Below are 20881 nucleotides of genomic sequence, written 5' to 3' on the forward strand. Positions count from 1 at the left end.
TAAAAATTCAGGTACGTCATAAAAGATTTATTGCACTCCTAGAGCACAAAAAATGTTTTAAAATTATATATATAAATAAACGTATTGTATTTCACGCTTTACGCGTGGTAGAAAGTGCCCAAAACTTGATACTTACTTGGTTTATGATTTTAATGAACTGAAAGTTGTCAAACATGGTTTTTTAAAGGCATCTAATATTTACTGTTATGTTATATACCATTTACATTTTACTCTTGGGAAAAAATCATTAAGAAATAATACGAAAGAACATTTTCAGAAACCTTTCACTCAAGCCGTTCCAAAATTGGATTCCTTCTAAAAATAAGCAAAATAGCAATAATCAAAGCTGGAAGAAGGTATGAAATTGGAGAAAACATAATATTATTTGAATGTAGACGTAATATAACATCTTTCAGAAGGTTATCAAATTCCTCAGTATTTCTTTTGCTGAACCCAACAGTGCTGCTGTAGGACGTTCCTATAGACTTTCTTTCTGAGAGTTTCGTTTTGTGACGTTAAAGTAAAAGACTAACCCACTTTCCCCCAGCAACTGCATCTTTCAAAGTGTGTTCAGTCTTACCTCCCTCTGCCAAATGTACAGTCATTTTTCACAAGGAACTATGAGTAACCCAAAAGAAAGACGATTCCATAGCAAAAAAACACGAAACCAGATCTTTTTCAAGATCTTACCCAGAATTGGATGTGTGCCAATTTTGCTTTTGCTGCCTTCTGAGATATACCGTAGTGCTACTTGAAAACCCTAATACGTGGTGTTTTTGGAACATTAAGCTATTTACCGGCGCCATTCCAACCCTTTGGTTTCCCTGAACATTGTCAATGGCTTTAGTAATTTTAGAAGGACGGCCCTTTCACGAACCTTCCCTATAATCTTCTTCACATCTGCAATAGAATTTGAAGAGAATAAGAGTGCGTATTAATTCAGACTTTAAGCATGTAAATGTCAGGAGCCTGGTTTAAGAAACTGAAAAGGGTCCAGTTTACGTAACTACCACCCATATTTTGTTAACCAGTAATTTTTTACCAAAACACCTCAAAGATAACGCGTAACCTTAAATGTTAAAATGAATCTTTACTATTCTAGAAAGCATGAATGTTGAAATGCTTACCTGTCAATATGTAGGAAAAATATCAAAAACTGGAGGACAATATAAAAAGTTTTTCTGTAGTAGAAAAAATGTAATCAAGTGATTAGTAACAAGAGAAGCGGCTGTATGTGCATTCAGCTGTAGAATGGTATAAGTCTAAATTATAACTTACACTCGGTTCCTCCAGAGTTCAGAATAATGCAGATCCTAGAATCAGTAACTCCATTTTTTTTGGGGGGGTGGGGGGGTTAGGGAGTCCACTTTAGGATACATTCTTTTATCATCTTACCTTACAATGTAGATAATAGTTTGAAAATGAACGAAAATATCCGAAAATAGTCACTAATTAAAATATTACGTGGGAGTGTGACATACGCCTTAATTAATAAATTACAAATATACTGAATTGCTCGTGATACCAACAAAATTTTGGAATTCTTGCTCTATAGGACACAAAATTTTGTCAGAGTCTTAAATTCTTTTATTTCCATGTCTTTCTAGTCATAATTCAATTTGGCGATTTATCTGAAAAGTAACAATAATAATAATAATGTTTTCGATTTGAAGTTGTATTACTCTCCACGTCTGTGTCAAAAACAGAACACTGATGGGTGAAACAGCAGAGAACATCACATATTGATACTAGACACACTTCTCGATTCACTAAACAGGTAAACCAAAAGTCACATAACAAATATAACATTAATTCATTTTTGTGGAGGAATTGGAAATGATGAATAAGAAAATGAAATGAAGCGTAAAGCCAGATAAATAAGTACTACATTAAATTAAAATGTTAGAACATACATAGATTGGACGAGTGAAACTGTTTTACATAGGAAGATGCCCAAAGAAGATTTTAATATAGAAAGCACGTTTTCAAAGACATCAAGGAGGTAGGGTTTCACCGCCTGTATCAGTGCCCAAGGGGAATTTTATTTTATTTGCGTTAGGCAGTGGTCCAAGGCATAATTCGGTGCTTGCTGTTTCGTCTCCCAATCCAGGGTACATCATCTGTCGCCATAAGGACTCAAAGAGCAATTTAAGACTTAAGAATCGCAGTAAACCGGACTGTTTGTACGTATCCATGCTGTAGTCGCGTCGTGACGTCATCAAACCACTTCCTCTGAGTGAAGATCCCAGGCAGACGGCGTCAGTAGGGACAAACCGCACGGGAGTAGCCATTCGAATACCCAGTCGCCAGTCGCACTCCTTTAATTAAATTAAGAATTAATCTTGGTAACTGGCTACGACCGTGAGCTATTTACAGAAAAGTATTTTTTTTCTAATCAACTTTACAATTAGTATTTAATTTAACTGAACGGCATTCTTTGAAGTGGCATGTCTGAAGTAGTGCGACTGCAGTGCAACTATGTTCCGCGCCGTTCGTTGTGTCTGCTGTAGTGCGACTGCAGATGTGGAATAGGAAAGTGTTTCGTTTAGTTATGCGAAAAGGAGAGATGCTGGACAGGCGCACAGCTGCTGGCACGTGGCTTGTGTCGCCTCAACCGTCATACTGGAATTGCACCCTAAGATGGCGGAGCTATACCGCCATGTCTTATGGGGCACGTAATGGGGCAGTATTGGCACTGTTTGTTTTATTGACCGCTGAGGCCCACAAACGGTTAATTTCAATAATTTTTTTTCTTTGCGGGTTCTATTTGTTCTTTTTATTTTCTAAGGCCTCTCTCTTCATTCTGGTGTAGTATTTACTGGATCGTGATTAAATAACAGTATCGAAGAAACGAATTTGCTGGTTCCCCGGTACCAGTACAGCACATGCTTTGCTTCAACAGAGATATTCGTATTTCCCAGACAGTTATTGCCCTCGTGTTGCTTAAGTCAGATGTTACTAGCTGTTTTTGTAAATCCTATGTACACTTGACTCCATATGCAAGAGATTTTATATAGATCGCTGTGGTAAGCGAAGGGCGTATGTCCTTTTCAGTGGGGAAATTTTTACACATCTTTCTTGTTAGTTTAAACAGTGTCAATACTACGACTATTTAGAATCCTGACGGTGCTATAACTGCGTCTAGCAATAGGAGAAAACTTTGCGTTTCGTTGGTTCTTTGTCAGTATATTCTCAAGACCTTTAGGCTCTAGTGCCCTATTTATCGTAAATGATCGAGCTCTTGCTGTTGCTTATAGAATCTTTTAGCGCAGCCCACCAGTACTTTAAACATTCCTGTTCTCTGTTTGGGATGGTGACACGAATTTACGTGGCTGGATTTACTACGGAGTTCGTACCCTAAGGCTCCGTCACGTTTCCTAAGTACTTGCATGGAATGTGATATTTTTCTCTTTTTCCATAGTGAGCTTTATATCACGACAAATATCGTTCAAGAAAAGCTGATAATTTTTTTCTCAGTGAGGTCATACAAGGGAAGTATCATCAATATACTGAAACCAAAGAAGAGGGCTTTTCTTCATGACCATCTGTGGGACTGTTTATTCAACTTCTTACAGTATAGAAAACGCTACAACTGTGCTCGGTGGGTTATCTATACTCACGCAATCTAACTCTCATGTAACTTGTTGTACTGTTCACAGTAAGATGATGTGAGGCATTGTTAAAACAAATCTCAACAAGAGTTCTCAGAGACCCTTGTTAACGCGATCTAGAGTACATACAACCAAAAAAGAGACATTAACACCTGGTATAAGGAACACAAGAGCAAGTGTCATCTTCCAAACAGGGATAAATCAGAAGTAGAAGATTATGCACAAGGATTAGTGAAGCACCAAATTCGTTTCTCCGACATTATGGTTTTATCATGATACACTTATTAATATATTAGGCAATACGAATTGAAAAACACTTTTCAGGGAAAACAGGAAGGAGTTAAGTTAGATACCGTATTGGTCTTAAGGCTAAATAAAGCCAACAGCACCAATTCTTCCCAGGACAAGCTCGACAACAGAAGTCAGCCGACTCTGTGATCTTAGATAGTGGTCTGACTACATTACCTGCTTTACTTGAAGTTTTTCTTCCCACTCGTAATTCTTGAATGGAATTGGAAATGCGGATAAAGAAAGTGGTAACAGAAGCACCCACCGCCACACACCGTAAGGTGGTTTGCGCAGTACAGATGTATATCTAGGTTACCACTCTGCAGTACGCTTAAGCGGCTGATTCTATTTCTCTACCGTTCCACTCTTGAACAGCGCCGCAGGAAAAGCGGACACCTAAATATTTTTTTGCGGAATCTGATTTCTCCTATTTTATTACGACAATCATTTCTTTCCATGATCTTCGGTATGGAAACAATATTTTCGTATTTGGGAAGATCGTTGGATATTCAGATATCACTTTTGTTTTACTTGATATCTTTCCGTCAACTACAACGAACTGTTACCTTTCTGACAGGAAGTGGCGAATCCAGTCTCATTACTGAGACAATACGCCATTGGCACGCAATATGATTAGAAGCTGCTAGTGAGTAACAGTATCAATAGCTCTCTGGAACTGTAAAAATAAGGAATGAATGTGAACGTTTCCGTGGATGACACTCATTCGCTCGTGAGAATAAAGAGGTACTTGCGTTACTGAAGAACGATAAATTTTGAACGTGTGGTGAATGTGTGTTGACGGATAGTTGTCTCAGAGGCATTTCACAATGTGCGGGCAAAGTATACGTTCCAAAATCCTGCGGCAAATCGCCGTCTGCGGAATGGTTCTGCAATTCATCGGACTACTCTTACTTCCTTTCTTGTGTACTGGTATAACATGCGCAACTCTCAAGTCTCTAGGTACGGATCTTTCGTCCTGCGAGCGGTTGTATATGTTATGTATGAAGCTAGTGAACCGGAAGACTTGTCTTTATTAAGTGATTTCAGATGCCGCGCTACACCGAGAATATCTACTTATAATTTAGTCGTCTTCTTTGGTGAAGAAACTTCGTAAAACCGTAATTAGTAACTCAGCTTTAGTGCCACTTTAAGGGGTAACATTACCATAGCTATGACGTGAAGTATGGATAGTGTATTGCCGCTGGTATGCTTGACGAGACCAAAATCTCCTTAGGTTTTCGTCCAGATTTCAAGACAGTTTCGTTGTAGAAACTATTAAAAGCGTCTCGCATTGTAGTTTGCGACAAATTTAGAGCTTCTGTATAACTTGGCCATTCTTGGTGTTTTACGCTCTTTTAAATTTGGCGTACTAATTACGTGGTTCCTACAAACGTTTTCTGACCTGTTTTTTGTAGCATGCTGGGTCAGTTCCGTCTCGTATTAATTAGTTTCGCACAAACCTCTCCACTGCCTGCGGTACTATTTCTATCAATTTAAGTCACATTTGGTCTGCACTTACATAGTTAGTCCGGAGGGAAGGAAAGCTGTCTCTCAGGAAGGCGTCAAGCGTATTTTGATCGGCTTTTATAGAGTTAAATTTTGTGTCTATTGTTAGTTGATTTTGTTGTTGCGGTATTCAGTGTCGGTGCAACGACCTTGCGATTACTTTCTCTGTCAAAATGCTATCTATTTGCTAGGGATTAATTGTTGCATAGAGGCCGAGTATGTTTTCGCAACTATTTACGCTTCGAGAGGGATTCTGAAGTAACTATCCATAAGAAATTCAGGAAAACACATTTAGTACTGATTGAGACGATGTTCTGTGCCTACCACCGACTTTAAGCAAGTAATTGCCCCAACATATCGAGTGTAAATTTAGGTCACAAATCATGTGTAGCTGCATGAGTGGAGTAAACGTATGAGATGAGACTTAAGTCTTCATCTGAGTCGAGAAGTCGGTGAAAGTAAGCATTCTGTAATTAATTCCAGTTGTTAAGTATAGACTTCACCATCCAAAGTAAGAAAAAGTCTCTACCTCATTTTCGCCACAAGACAGACTACTTCAAAGAGCAACAAACACGGTGCCACCACTGTATTTAATATTGTTGTTGTGGTCTTCAGTCCTGAGACTGGTTTGTTGCAGCTCTTCATGCTACTCTGTCCTCTACAAGGTTCTTCATCTCCCAGTACCTACTGCAACCTACATCCTTCTGAATCTGTATAGTGTATTCATCTCTTGGTCTCCCTCTACGATTTTTGTCCGCCACGCTGCTCTCCGATACTAAATTGGCTAACCCTTCATGCCTCAGAATATGCTCTACCAACCGATCCCTTCTTCTAGTCAAGTTGTGCCACAAATTTCTCTTCTCCCCAATTCTATTCAATACCTTTCGTTAGTTATGTGATCTACCCATCTAATCTTCAACATTCTTCTGTAGCATCACATTTCGAAAGCTTCTATTCTCTTCTTGTCCAAACTATTTATTGTCCATGTTTCACTTCCATACATGGCTACACTCCATACAAATATTTTCAGAAACGACTTCCTCACACTTAAATCTATACTTTAGAAGCGCTTTCCTTGCCATTCTCAGTCCACATTTTATATCCTCTCTACTTCGGCCATCATCAGTTATTTTGCTCCCCAAATAGCAAAACTCTTCTACTACTTTAAGTGCCTCATTCCCTAATCTAATTCCATCAGCATCACCCGACTTAATTCGACTACATTCCACTATTCTCGTTTTGCTTTTGTTGATGTTCATCTTATATCCTCCTTTCAAGGCACTGTCCATTCCGTTAAACTGCTCTTCCAAGTCCTTTGCTGTCTCTGACAGATGTACAATGTCATCGGCGAACCTCAAAGATTTTATTTCTTCTCCCTGGATTTTAAAACCTACTCCAAATTTTTCTTTTGTTTCCATTACTGCTTGCTCAATATACAGATTGAATAACATCGGGCAGAGGTTACAACCCTGTCTTACTCCCTCCCAGCCACTGCTTCCCTTTCATGGCCCTCGACTCTTATTACTGCCATCTGGTTTCTGTACAAATTGTAAATAGCCTTTCGCTCCCTGTATTTTACCCCTGCCACCTTTAGAATTTGAAAGAGAGTGTTCCAGTCAACATTGTCAAAAGCTTTCTCTAAGTCTACAAATGCTAGAAACGTAGGTTTCCTTTTCTTGATCTAAGATAAGTTTTAGGGTCAGTATTGCCTCACGTGTTCCAACATTTCTACGGAATCAAACTGATCCTCCCCGAGGTCGGCTTCTAACAATTTTTCCATTCGTCTGTAAAGGATTCGTGTTACTATTTTGCAACCGTGACTTATTAAACTGATTGTTCGGTAATTTTCACATTTGTCAACCCCTGCTTTCTTTGGTATTTGAATAATTATATTCTTCTTGAAGTCTGAGGGTATTTCGCCTGTCTCACACATGTTTCTCACTAGATGGTAGTGTTTTGTTAGGCCTGGCTCTCCCAAGGCTATCAGTAGTTCTAATGGAATGTTGTCTACTCCTGGGGCCTTGTTTCGACTTAGGTCTTTCAGTGCTCTGTCAAACTCTTCACACATTATCATATCTCCTATTCCATCTTCATCTACATTCTCTTCCATTTCTCCTCAAGAACATCGCCCTTGTACAGACACTCCATATAATCCTTCCATTTTTCTGCTTTCCCTTCTTTGCTTAGAACTGGGTTTCCATCTGATCTCTTGATATTCATGTAAGTGGTTCTCTTTTCTTCAAAGGTCTCTTTAATTTTCCTGTAGGTAGTATCTATCTTATACCTTGTGATATGTGCCTCTACATCCTTACATTTGTTCTCTAGGCATCCCTGCTTAGCCATTTTGCACTTCCTGTCGATCTCATTTTTGAGACGTTTGTTTTCCTCTTTGCCTACTTCATTTATTGCATTTTTGTATTTCCTCCTTTCATCAATTAAATTCAATATCTCTTGTGTTACCCAAGGATTTCTATTATCCCTCGTCTTTTTACCTACTTGATCGTCTACTACCTTAACTATTTCATCTGTCAAAGCTACCCATTCCTGTTCTACTGTATTTCTTTCCCCCATTCTTGTCAATTGTTCCCTAATGCTCTCCCTGAAGCTCTCTACAACCTCTGGTTCTTTCAGTTTATCTAGCACCCATCTCCTAAAATTCCCACCTTTTTGCAGTTTCTTATGTCTTCATCTACAGTTCATAAACAATAGATTGTGGTCAGAGTCCACATCTGCCCCTGGTAATATAAAACCTTGTTCCTGAATCTCTGTCTTACCATTATATAATCTACATCCAGGCTTCTTCCATATATACAATGTTCTTTCATGTTCTTGAACCAAGTGTTAGTTACGATTAAGCATTTAATATATCCTCTCTGATCACCGCTAGGTCCGAGTAAAAATTTCAGCTGAACTTACCAGAAACTTTAGCCAGCATTAGTACTTATAACGATTTATGCTTCAGTGCTTTCTGTTATCATCTGGAGTTCTCCTCCTGATACTGGCTTAAACGTGATCATTGCAGGGGTACTTATAAAAAGTTCGGGTTGTTCAGCTTGTCTAAGTCTGAATCTGCTATCGGTGTCTTTATACCCTGTGGAGATGACTAGGAGACGATGCGTTAGGCAGCCCATGAAACAAACTGTACCAAGAAGAAAGACCACCAGAATACTGAGAGAATCAAACGAATTTGGACATGAATGGAAGAATAAAAAGCACGGAAGTACAACAGAAGGTGGGGCAATTGATAGTGTTACCACGCACCAAGGAGATGACAGATATGTCTTGAGCAGCTATACTCGTATAAACTGATTATCGTGTAGAAATACTTTGTAAAGAAATTCCTCATTTTAGGAATGTGACAAAAGATCTGTAAATATGATACATTGGTATAAGAGATGAGAGATGTTGAACATGATCTGATACTGCAATAAGCTTCAGATTATAATGAAACGGATAGACGGATCGTAGAAAATGTTAATAGAGTCAAAGCTGATGACAATCTTGCCATCAAACCAACGTTACGTCTTAGTGGTATTTACGCATCTGTTGTAGCCGGAGAGGTAATAAAATTTGATTCCTATTGTAATTGCTCCACTAGGGAGGATAATTTAAGCATGTCAACTACCAAGATGAAATCCCCTACACAGATCTTTCTCGGGGACACAGTCGACTGACAGTAATGATGTTGAATCTCTTCATAAAGTTACACAGAGCAAAGTATGTCACTGCATACCGTGTATGACAGTGACGATAACCATTCCAATACTAGCTATTTTACAGTGCAGACCAAAATTTAAATTTTTGAAATTAGGTTAAGTTTTGTTTTTAATTTAAGAATTTTGGAAATTATTGTAGTGATGATGATGTGTGTAGAAATGCGGAAAAAGTATGATAATGCTTGGTATCGAGTACTTCCATATCAATATCTTCTTTTTACTCCATACTTTTCAATAGATATTCTTATTGATACCAGTACTTTAAGCAGGTACAACACTGAATAAATAAACAAAAGGAGACATGCAAGTAGGTAGGGCTATTCAAGTAGGCAGAACTAAAAATGCACAGAAGTATTTCACAGTTGACGAAGAGGACCTCAAGTCTGTTGATCACTTAAAATGTGTGCAAGTTGGCAATTCGTGTGCCTCAGGGACCTGGTGCAATTGTTTCAATTGGACGCCACTTCGGCGAAATGCGTGTCCATAACATAATCCATCCATCCAAGTTGTTATACGCAAATACCAACTGATATATCAGAAAGAATTTCTGCTGGCAAGAGATCTCTACATGCCCTCAGAGATATATCCAGTTCTAAAGCTATACCATATTCTGCGAAAATGAGAACGCCTCATTGTCCTCTACTGTTCAGAAAGCGGGACAACGACAAAAACGGAGAGGAATAAGTCCAAAGACATCAAAGAAATGCGATGGGAAGAATTAGGGACCCGCTGGGAGGTGGAGATACTTGGAGAGCAGGAAATGATAACGAAATTGGTGAGATCTTCAACGAGAGCAACAATATCAACAGATCAGAAGTCTCCAATGGCCAGATCACGTAATCCGTAGGCCACAGATCTGATCCCTAAGCAAGCATTCACTGTCCACTTTACGACAAAAAGGTCCTTGGGTAGGAGAAGAAACAGATAGAAGATGACGTATAGAAAGATGCGGAAGCTTTGAATGTAGTCAGTTGTGGGGAAACAGCAACGGACAGAATGCAGTGTTAACTGATTGTTGACACTGCAGTTTGTCTATAGGACCAGTGGCAGCTAGATAAGTAAGCGTGTACGTCATGATCCTAGAAATAGTTTATTACATTTTCACTACTAAACTAAAATGTCGGTCACACGATTCAGTTCAAACAGTATAAACAATTGAACGCACGAGCACCAACAGACCAACAATTAAGGAGTGCGTTGCCATAAGCAGAATTATATCAGTTGTCACATGCTTGAAGGAAATCGTACGCCAAAGCGCTTGCAGAGAAACCGAGTGCTAGCAGGATCAAGCCGCGATCGGACCGAAGATTTTTCAGTCTGCGTTTTAACCTAGCTTGGGCTTCACAACGATGTAAGGCGGCAACAGAAACGATACGTGGTTCGAGCTACATGTTAAGTTGGTGGTCCACTTTTCCTGTTGGATGGGTGGGTTATGTCATGGACACGCATTTCGCCGAAGTGGCGTCCAATTGAAACAATTGCACCAGGTCCCTGAGGCACACGAATTGTTATTGTTACTGATAAAAGCACAACAAAATGACTTAAGTAAGCCCAACGGTCACCCTGATGACACTGCAGTAGACACATTAAAGACGAGCTTAATAAGCAAGTAGAACGCAGTTTTGGAAAAACTGAAGATGATCATTTGGCAACAATACTCTGTCTGTTTCACCCAAGATTTAAAATTATTTTCAGTATTCCAGAGCTTGCATTAGAGCAAAATCTACCAGAAATGTTGCTACAACCGCTGCACCATTAGCAGCGACGCAGGCTGTGATCCCTTTTTCAAACGGTATACGACTTCCGGGATCTTCACAAGTAAACGAAAGAAAAATAAATAAAGCAGTTCCCTCTTTCGAACCTGCTTTGGCTGATCAAAATGATCCAGTGAAGTAGTTTGTGATACTTGTGGCATTACTGTTGGATAAACTTTTAGAGCAGTGAGAAGACATATCATTTTATTCCCACAATTCTGTAAGCTTGCAACGAGTATCTGAAGATTCCAACAACACTAGTAATCTCCAATAGTTTATTTACATAATTAAGCAATGCGTTGTCAGAGCTAAGCTAATGATTGTCAGCGAAACGACTGAACATATCTAATATTGTTTTTTAGTGACTACGGTACACAGAGGAATAAATGAAGGTTTAAGTAAGATTTAATTTATTTTGCTTTTGGTGGTGTCCAGTTGTCTTTTGATAATCTGTTCTGTAATTTAAAATTTCGTCTTCCTATTTTCAAAAGAATAATCTGTAATGAAATTAAAAAGTTGCTTTATCTAAAGCTTGTATTATTCCACTTAAAACTTGTGAAAATAGTTTGCGCTCTATCGCAGATACATTAAAAAATAAGTAGAAATGGAGAAATTAGAGCAGATAGAATACCTAACCCTTTCATCAAGCCTAAATACCGATACATGAACATAGCGATACTTTTATGAATACGATAACTTTCTAATGATGTTGTTTATGAGCAACATCTTCCATACACCATGAGCTAAACTAGAAATACTTTCCTGAAATCTTCTCGGGTGATCAGCCGAGTAAAGGCGTCATCTTCTCGCAACGTTTCGAAGGGTTTCGTACCCATCATCTTCAAGCGAAGTGTCGAGATGCTGTGTTGCGCGGTCCTATAAAGGCTCCTGGACCAGTGACTGATTCCGGGCGCCGACCAATCAGGTACCTGCGGAATCGGCCGCCGCGCCAGTGGTGGGGGGTTCGCGGCGCGGACCGGGCGTCGAGTCCCTGCCGGTTCCTAATACGTCTGTGGCCGCTACCGTCTTCGTGCCGGAGCGTTCTCTTCTAATTTTAGTTATTGCGGGATTCCACGCTGTACTAATTTGGAAACTAGTGTCTCGATTGATCAGGTTGCTGTTCAACCGAATTTCTACAGCCTCTTTGAAAACTGAATCCCAAAATCCTTTAGCGTCACACAGCTTCTTCGTACCCTCAAAGAGGAAGGTGTGTCCTTCGTTAAGGCTATGTTCCCCCTTAGCTCCAGGCATCGCTAATCTTTACATGGAGCACTTTGAAGACATAGCCCCGGACACCGCCCCATTGAAACCTAAAGCCTTTTACAGATATGTGGATGACACTTTTGTCGTGTGGCCACATGGCAGAGAGAACCTGCAAGACTTCCTGCGACATCTCAACAGCATACACAGCAACATACAATTCACCATGGAGGTGGAAGAAAACGGAAGCTTGCCCTTCCTTGACATTCTAATCAAGAGGCACCCTGATGGCACCTTGGGTCACGCTGTGTATAGGAAGAAGACACATACGGATTTATACCTTCATGCACAGAGTTGCCACCACCCAGCACAACGCAACTCAGTGCTTAACATACTTGTGCATAGGGCCAAGTCCATCTGTGATGATGACAGCCTACCTGCAGAGTTACAACACCTAAGGAAGACCTTCCGCAGCAACGGTTATAATGAGACGCAAATCTCGCGCGCCCTACACAAGAGCAGGAAGGTAGACACACCACAAGAAGAAGATGAGACCAGATGCCTGGCATTTCTACCATACGCGGGACCGCCAACAGCCAAGATTGCCCGCATTCGGGAGAAACACAACATCAAGACAATTTTTCATGCCCCAAGTAAAATTAAGGACATACTTGGCTCAGTCAAAGACCACCTAGGACTGCAGACTCCGGGTGTATACAGTATTGAATGTGAATGTGGTACGAAATACATCGGACAAACGCAGCGCTGCATCACGCAGAGGCGCTCGGAACACATTAGAAATGTACGCCTTGGTCAGACAGAAAAATCGGTGGTAGCGGAACATAGCCTTAACGAAGGACACACCTTCCTCTTTGAGGGTACGAAGAAGCTGTGTAACGCTAAAGGATTTTAGGATTCAGTTTTCAAAGAGGCTGTAGAAATTCGGTTGAACAGCAACCTGATCAATCGAGACACTGGTTTCCAACTTAGTACAGCGTGGAATCCCGCAATAACTAAAATTAGAAGAGAACGCTCCGGCACGAAGACGGTAGCGGCCACAGACGTATTAGGAACCGGCAGGGACTCGACGCCCGGTCCGCGCCGCGAACCCCCCACCACTGGCGCGGCGGCCGATTCCGCAGGTACCTGATTGGTCGGCGCCCGGAATCAGTCACTGGTCCAGGAGCCTTTATAGGACCGCGCAACACAGCATCTCGACACTTCGCTTGAAGATGATGGGTACGAAACCCTTCGAAACGTTGCGAGAAGACGACGCCTTTACTCGGCTGATCACCCGAGAAGATTTCACGAATGGAATACGCCGAGAAAGTCTCAAATCACATAGAAATACTTTGTTTCCCAAAACCTGTTTTCGTCTTTATAACATCTAATACAGAGCAAAACAGCTGTATGTTCATCGATTTCCAAAGACTGACATCTGTGTTTGTAGCAGCAGTTACTAAAGTACTACTGTAGCAATGGCATGCATATCAGTTAATACGATAGCATCTGAAATCTGTCGTGTAACACAGTCAGCTTCAGACAGGTTGACAGGAATTCTTGGAAGGGCTAGGCCCCAGGTTATGACGTCATTTATGATTTTCCAAGTGACTCGCATTTGTTAAACAATTTGTTTAAAGCAACAATAGTAAAACACAGTTAAATAATCTTTTAGAAATCAGGTGTTCTTAAAACTGTGAGTGGATTGCTTTAAATACAACGGAGTACAATGGCTTAACCAATTTAACAACCACAGGAAAGTGATTCAACAAATATGGTAATGTCCCATGCTAATAAAATGGTTTTAAATTACAGAACCCAAGATTTAACACGGTATTTTAAAAGACTTGACACACTTAGACCAAAATTTTTGTATCTCAAATGTAACAACGACTAGAACAAATTTAGTAAAAATGTTTAAACGGTTTTAAATGTCCGAAGCTAACAGAATGATTTCAAATTATAAACCAAAGTTTAAACTGGTCCTTTGCGACAGCAGAAAAATTTAAGGAAATACGAGTGTCAGCAAATGGCCTGGCTACCTAGGGGGAGCTTTATTCAGAAAGGTCACGGCTCAAAGAAGTATCCAAGGCAAATGGCAAAAATACGTGTACTCTTAAAAGATATTGGCCCACGCAAACCTATTAAGAAAATACAACTTAAGCCACAGTCGCCGTGCAGAAGAACAGCTTCACACAAGCAGCGAATCCCAAATGCAGGTCAATAATATCGTGCCGCCGGTGCGCCGAACCATCTGCACGCATAGACTGCAGAAATAGTAGCTGGCTCACCAGGAGATGCCTAGCAGCAACAAAAGGTCAGTTGTTACGATAGCACATTTTTAGCAAATAGCTGCCTAAACTTGCGTGCCGATGAAGAGAATGAAATGATGATGAAGACAATACAACACCCAGTCCACGAGCTGATAAAATCTCCAAACCGGCCGGGAATAAACCTGGGCCCGCTGCCTGAGAGTCGAGCACGTTACCACTCAGCTAAGCACGCGGACAAACCAACCACTAAAAGATTATCACCACAATCTACACGACCAAGGATCACAAGTAAGTTACACACGGCCCTCGCGAACGCCGAGACAGGCAGGCCCAAACATACCACACCGATGATGGATCCAAACTTCTCGGAAAGCACAAATTCACGACTCACGGTAAAATCACGTAGAGCAGGGCGGTAACAACAGAGCTGACTAATTCCGCCCAACTTGATCACACAAAACGGCTCGACAACACCGGAAGCAGCTAATCATAACGGAAGTCATTCCGTTGTAATGGTTCCCTCAGACCTATTCAGTCAAGACACCGACCACCGGCGAGTGGCAACACACATTTCTCCAACCGACTTCCTTCCTCCTTGCACTCGGTGACTGTTCGTCCCACACTCGCTCACCACGAAAACATTTCAAAGTTTCATACCAGGAGACCAGTACAAGAGGGCCGCCTGGCGACCAGAGGGAAAACGAAACAGGGATTCGATCTATAGACCGCAATCGATATGAGCCGACACGGCTCACAAAGTATACAGGACGTCATGTATGCTATTGCTGACATATCTTAGAGAGTGATAATTCTTGATAATATATGATTCCATAACTGTCATATTGTGTAAACAGTCTACGTTACCTGACTTTGGTTATTTCTAAGGCAGCATTTATGTATATCTGTGAGAAGCAAATTTTTGTTGACTGTTGGTACATGAATTTAGAACATACAAAAAAAGTATAAAATTCCAAAATAGTCTAACATATCACATCAAATTAGACAATTTTAGATCCAGGAAATAAACTCTAAATAAAATTATTATTTGCCAGTTTCGTAATTTTTATGTATCATCTCTTCATGTAGGCCTACCTATTGTCAAACAAAGTGTAATTTATATATGTGAATGTATGTCACATATATATAAATGCGGTATTAGATTCATCAAAAGGCACGTAATGCAGACTTTTGACCTGTCAGTTCCATGTTTACACTTTATGACAGTTATGTCAAACAATATCATATTGTCACTGCCTAACATTTGTCAGCGGTTATATACATCACAATCTGTGTGCAATGGTACAAGACAGATTTCAGAAACTGTCATTTTAACAGACATACATGTCATTGCTGTTGAGGTACTTACTGACAGAGGACTGATATTAGTGATACCGTAAGTACAGTTATCATTTTGTCAGCGTCGATAATCATACACTTGTTTGTTCCTCTGTATCATATGGCATTTGTGGTGGGTCACAGGCATGATAACTGATTTTGTCAAACAAAACATTACTACAGCAGCTCATGGTGTAAAGGAGATGTCCTTTAATAAGTATCTGAAAGCTGCAGAGCACCAAGCCTTCAAGATTTTTATTTATGAGTAAAGTGTTGATAGCTTTCGTTCGATGCTGTGTCCAAAGATGTGTATGTGTGTGTATGTAACTGAGTCTTTTCGCAGCCCACGTGTGTAGGAATGCCGCCCAACCACTGGGTGCTGCTGGTTCGCCATTGTCCAGAAGGTCGGTTGCGGTCGGCTCTATCTCAGGTGCGCGTGTGCATCACGGGAGGCGCCGCTCTCAACGCTAAGGCCCAACGTTGGATTGAGGGACGTACGGGGCGGCCGCTGAAGCAGTGGTACGGCCAGACGGAGGCCTTCCCCGCCTGCAACGTCCTCCTCAGCCACTCCTGTCCGCCACCCGGCTCTGTGGGTCGCCTCGATCCAGGGGTACAGGCCAAGGTACAGCACACCATGCTCAGGGACTAGCTGCGTTGTCTCCTTTCTTTCACTTACTTCTTATCCATAGTGTTGATACGAACTCAACCGAGAAAATCTCAGACTTCGTTCGGGTTATTTTCTGCGTGATTCGGTATAAGCGACCTGAAGAGTCCAGTGGCTTCTTACAGGATGACTAAATTTCTTTTGATTTCTTTTCGTCATTTTAGCAGAGGATTTGGCTGTAGTGGGGTTTGGGCTGGTGCTGTGCAAAAGATGATTGTTACTGTTACATTTTTACATATTACAAATTACATATTACAAAAATGGATGTGTGTGTAGCACATATCCTCCTAAACCTCTGAACCGATTTCAACCAAACTTGGTACACCTATACGTTATTGTTAAGGATCGTTGCTGAGGGGGTATGGGGGGCGGGGGGGGTGTGAACGTCCAGTGTTTGAGACAGAGTGCTTACCGAATTACAACAAACTTTACACGTTGTTTCAAACCTTTACGAAATTCTTCCTCACTGCCAATTCAAACGAAATCATGAAAGGAGAAATGTTTACTTTTCCACTGTTCATGCAATCAAAGTACCACGCTCGGCATGACGTTATAATTTATTGCGTCTTTACTACGAATGGCAGTCAGGACCCAATTTACTGGCGTTATCTGCATATACCATTGAACGTAAATGCAAAATTATACCATTATTCTGCCCACCGTTCAGTATATACGTGATCATAAATAATAAGATGTGTGAAAAACTACTGCCACTGCACGACGTTTAAATAAATTTCGCAGACAGCATCCACATATGCTGCTGAATGTACCTACAAAATTATTTCATGGAACATCACATAGTTCTGAATGTATGTCATATGCAATAAGCACACAGCCAGACACTGCACAGTATTGGTGCTGATGCACAACCATAAATAATGACTGGGCTGTGCCAGGTTCCGCAGCTAGCAATTTTTATTTGCCACCATAGGAGGTCATACAAAAGGTATTGTCTCCTTTCTTTACATGTCACCAATTTCAAATGCAACTGTGAAAGTTCGAAACCAGAACACTGATAATGAATTTTTGACTTTTCAGTACAATGTCTGTCCATTTCCGCAGTTCCACTCCGTCTTTTAACGAAGACATATAATCCAGTCTGGTAAAAGACACGGTCCTGTTTCCGAAGCCATTGACACACAGAGATTTCATGACCTGCTCATTTTCGAAGTGAATTCCATGATGATCTTCCTTCAGGGGCCCGAACTGATAGAAGTCTGACGGTGCCAGGCCATGGCTGTATGGAGGATCAGGCAAGACTTCCAATTTGGTTTTCACAATCTCTTCAGTGGCGTGACGACAGGTGTGTGATCTTACGCTTTCATGCAAAAAGAGCTGCATCTCTGAAGACGAACTTTAAGCTGTTCAAGAATTCTGACATGCTATACAGAATATACTGTGCATCCTTGCTCCAAAAAATCAACTGTTATCACATCCTCTGCGTATAAGAATACTATAGCCATAATTTTCCCTGACGATTGCATTGTTTTGAACTACTCCTTATTTGGTGATTGTCTCATTGTTTACCTTCAAGAAAATGAAAACACATTTCGTGTTCAGTCGCAGTATTTTCCTTAACTTCCTCTCCCTCCAAACAAAAGCGCTGCAACTGTTCGGAGGCAATTATTTTTCTTGTCTACATATTCTGGTCAGCTGACATTTCGCTACGCAATTTGGACAAATCATTGAACATACGTTGCTGAATAATCGTCATCACACTGCCTTTACTCATTCCAACCAGGAGGAGAGCTATACTGCTTCTCCATCACCATGGTCAGCTGAACTATGGCAGACGCGTGAGTCTGTAAGGAGGCCAAGGAGGCACTACCAGCGAAGTGTCATCTGGGAGGAAAAGCGCCGGCCGCGGTGGTCTAGCGGTTCTAGGCGCTCAGTCCGGAGCTGCGCGACTGCTTCGGTCGCAGGTTCGAATCCTGCCTCGGGCATGGATGTGTGTGATGTCCTTAGATTAGTTAGATTTAAGTAGTTATAAGTTCTAGGGGACTGATGGCCATAGATGTTAAGTCCCATAGTGCTCAGAGCCATTTGAACCATTTTGGAGGAAAAGCAATGTTGGTTGCATCTATATTGGGAAGCAGGAGCTAAGGGAAGTGTGGCTAAGGAGCTGGGAGACATACCTACTCGCTACAAGCCCACAGGTCGTCTCGCACAAGGTGGTACACGAGAAAATAAGGGTGCCTATGGTGTTGTCCATCGGCAGAGACTGGGACTAAATGACGGAATCTCGGAGGGGGACCGCCGACGTCTTCCTCCGAGTCCCGTTGCCTGATGACAACGGGGAGGATGACTGAAATGACCAACGCCGAATCAGGCTGGAGGATCGACAAGAGTATGAGAGCAACAGTCTGGTGTATCTCTTATCAGAAGAAGAAGTTTCTGCCCAAATCAAAACCATAAAGAGTGGCAAGGTTCCGGGCCCAGATGGTTCTTTAGTGGAAGTAGTGAAATTCCTCATCCCCCAGTTGGTGGCGCCTCTCACTAAGTGGAGGCTTTGAGGTTCCAGTAATTCCCCTCTACATGGAAAAAGGCAAATGTGGTGATAATGAAGGAAGGTCCAGAGACGCAAGGGAGGTAAAATAGTATAGGCCTATCTGTTTGCTGGACCTGCTGGTGAACCTTTTTGAGAAGCTGCTGGCAGACAGACAGCACACAGTGTGCTGCACAGGATGAGTCATAGTTGTTGGGCCTTCGGTCGGGACGATCAGCGTCTGACACAATCCCCCTGGTCTCTGAGGTCTGGCGTGGTGGTGGGGGTGGGGGGGGGTGGCCCTATTAGTGTCAATGGGACTTGGTCCGCTTGATATCAAGATCAGGGAGCAGGCAGTATGGTACTGGGGTAAGATAGAAAAGAAGAGAGACAGGGAGCGCCTGCAGCTTAGGTACTTCAAACCAACCAGAGTACTGCTGCATATTCTTACCATACACCATCGTCTTACTGGAGCCATGTAGGGCACTCCAGACCAGGTGGTGTACGAGTGCCCCCATTTTGAAGACGTTGCATCAGAACTTAGGCACCATCTGTTCAGGCAACAGGACACATTCCATTCTCTTAGTGAACTTGAAAATGAAACATCAAATAACATCTTAAGTGAGTTTCAAGGAAACAATCATAATTATAATAACACACCAATCAAGACCCTACGCACCTGACCTGTTCCTCCAGAGCGTGGACTTGGCGAGCCGCCTCACAGCTGGGATCCGCCACGACTCGGATTTAGGGGGAGGGTGCATGTATCACCGATTACAACAAAGCATTAAGTACGACCGTAGTAATAAAAATTTTGGGTTAGATGTAGGTTAAGATAGGGTAAACTGTTAGTATGAAACTGCAGCCCGGTGCCAGGGGCATGCCCACTGGGATTATCTCGGTGGGCACGGCCGACACCGTAGGTTTATGTATCACACTGGCATACCTGGAACACAGCAGGTAGTGCAAGCTACTTTTAATCATTTGTGCAATGTAGTATATATTTAGAAAACAGACACTAGCGTATTAATCATGGAGATAGTTCAGTAGTTAAGGTAACATGTTGTTGTTGTTGTGGTCTTCAGTCCTGAGACTGGTTTGATGCAGCTCTCCATGCTACTCTATCCTGTGCAAGCTTCTTCATCTCCCAGTACCTACTACAACCTACATCCTTCTGAATCTGCTTAGTGTATTGATCTCTTGGTCTCCCTCTACGATTTTTACCCTCCACGCTGCCCTCCAATGCTAAATTTGTGATCCCTTGATGCCTCAAAGCATGTCCTACCAACCGATCCCTTCTTCTAGTCAAGTTGTGCCACAAACTTCTCTTCTCCCCAATCCTATTCAATACCTCCTCATTAGTTACGTGATCTACCCACCTTATCTTCAGCATTCTTCTGTAGCACCACATTTCGAAAGCTTCTATTCTCTTCTTGTCCAAACTAGTTATCGTCCATGTCTCACTTCCATACATGGCTACACTCCATACAAATACTTTCAGAAATGACTTCCTGACACCTAAATCTATACTCGATGTTAACAAATTTCTCTTCTTGAGAAACGCTTTCCTTGCCATTGCCAGTCTACATTTTATATCCTCTCTACTTCGACCATCATCGGTTATTTTACTCCCTAAATAGCAAAACTCCTTTACTACTTTAAGTGTCTCATTTCCTAATCTAATTCCCTCAGCATCACCCGACTTAATTTGACTACATTCCATTATCCTCGTTTTGCTTTTGTTGATGTTCATCTTATATCCTCCTTTCAAGACACTGTCCATTCCGTTCAACTGCTCTTCCAAGTCCTTTGCTGTCTCTGACAGAATTACAATGTCATCGGCGAACCTCAAAGTTTTTACTTCTTCTCCATGAATTTTAATACCTACTCCGAATTTTTCTTTTGTTTCCTTTACTGCTTGCTCAATATACAGATTGAATAACATCGGGGAGAGGCTACAACCCTGTCTCACTCCTTTCCCAACCACTGCTTCCCTTTCATGCCCCTCGACTCTTAAAACTGCCATCTGGTTTCTGTACAAATTGTAAA

General features: G+C 41.5%; 1 protein-coding gene across 1 annotated transcript in view; it reads left to right on the plus strand.

Moving 5' to 3' along the window:
* Nucleotides 1-20881, plus strand: part of LOC126195019 (uncharacterized) — a 91550-nt gene that overhangs the window by 38020 nt on the left and 32649 nt on the right. Inside the window, exon 5 of the mRNA XM_049933451.1 lies at nucleotides 16027-16305. Within this exon, the coding sequence (XP_049789408.1) occupies nucleotides 16027-16305 (279 nt within the window). The remainder of the gene's footprint in view (nucleotides 1-16026; nucleotides 16306-20881) is intronic.

This window comes from Schistocerca nitens, chromosome 7, assembly GCF_023898315.1.
Source record: "Schistocerca nitens isolate TAMUIC-IGC-003100 chromosome 7, iqSchNite1.1, whole genome shotgun sequence".
NCBI classification, from domain to species: Eukaryota; Metazoa; Arthropoda; class Insecta; order Orthoptera; family Acrididae; genus Schistocerca; species Schistocerca nitens.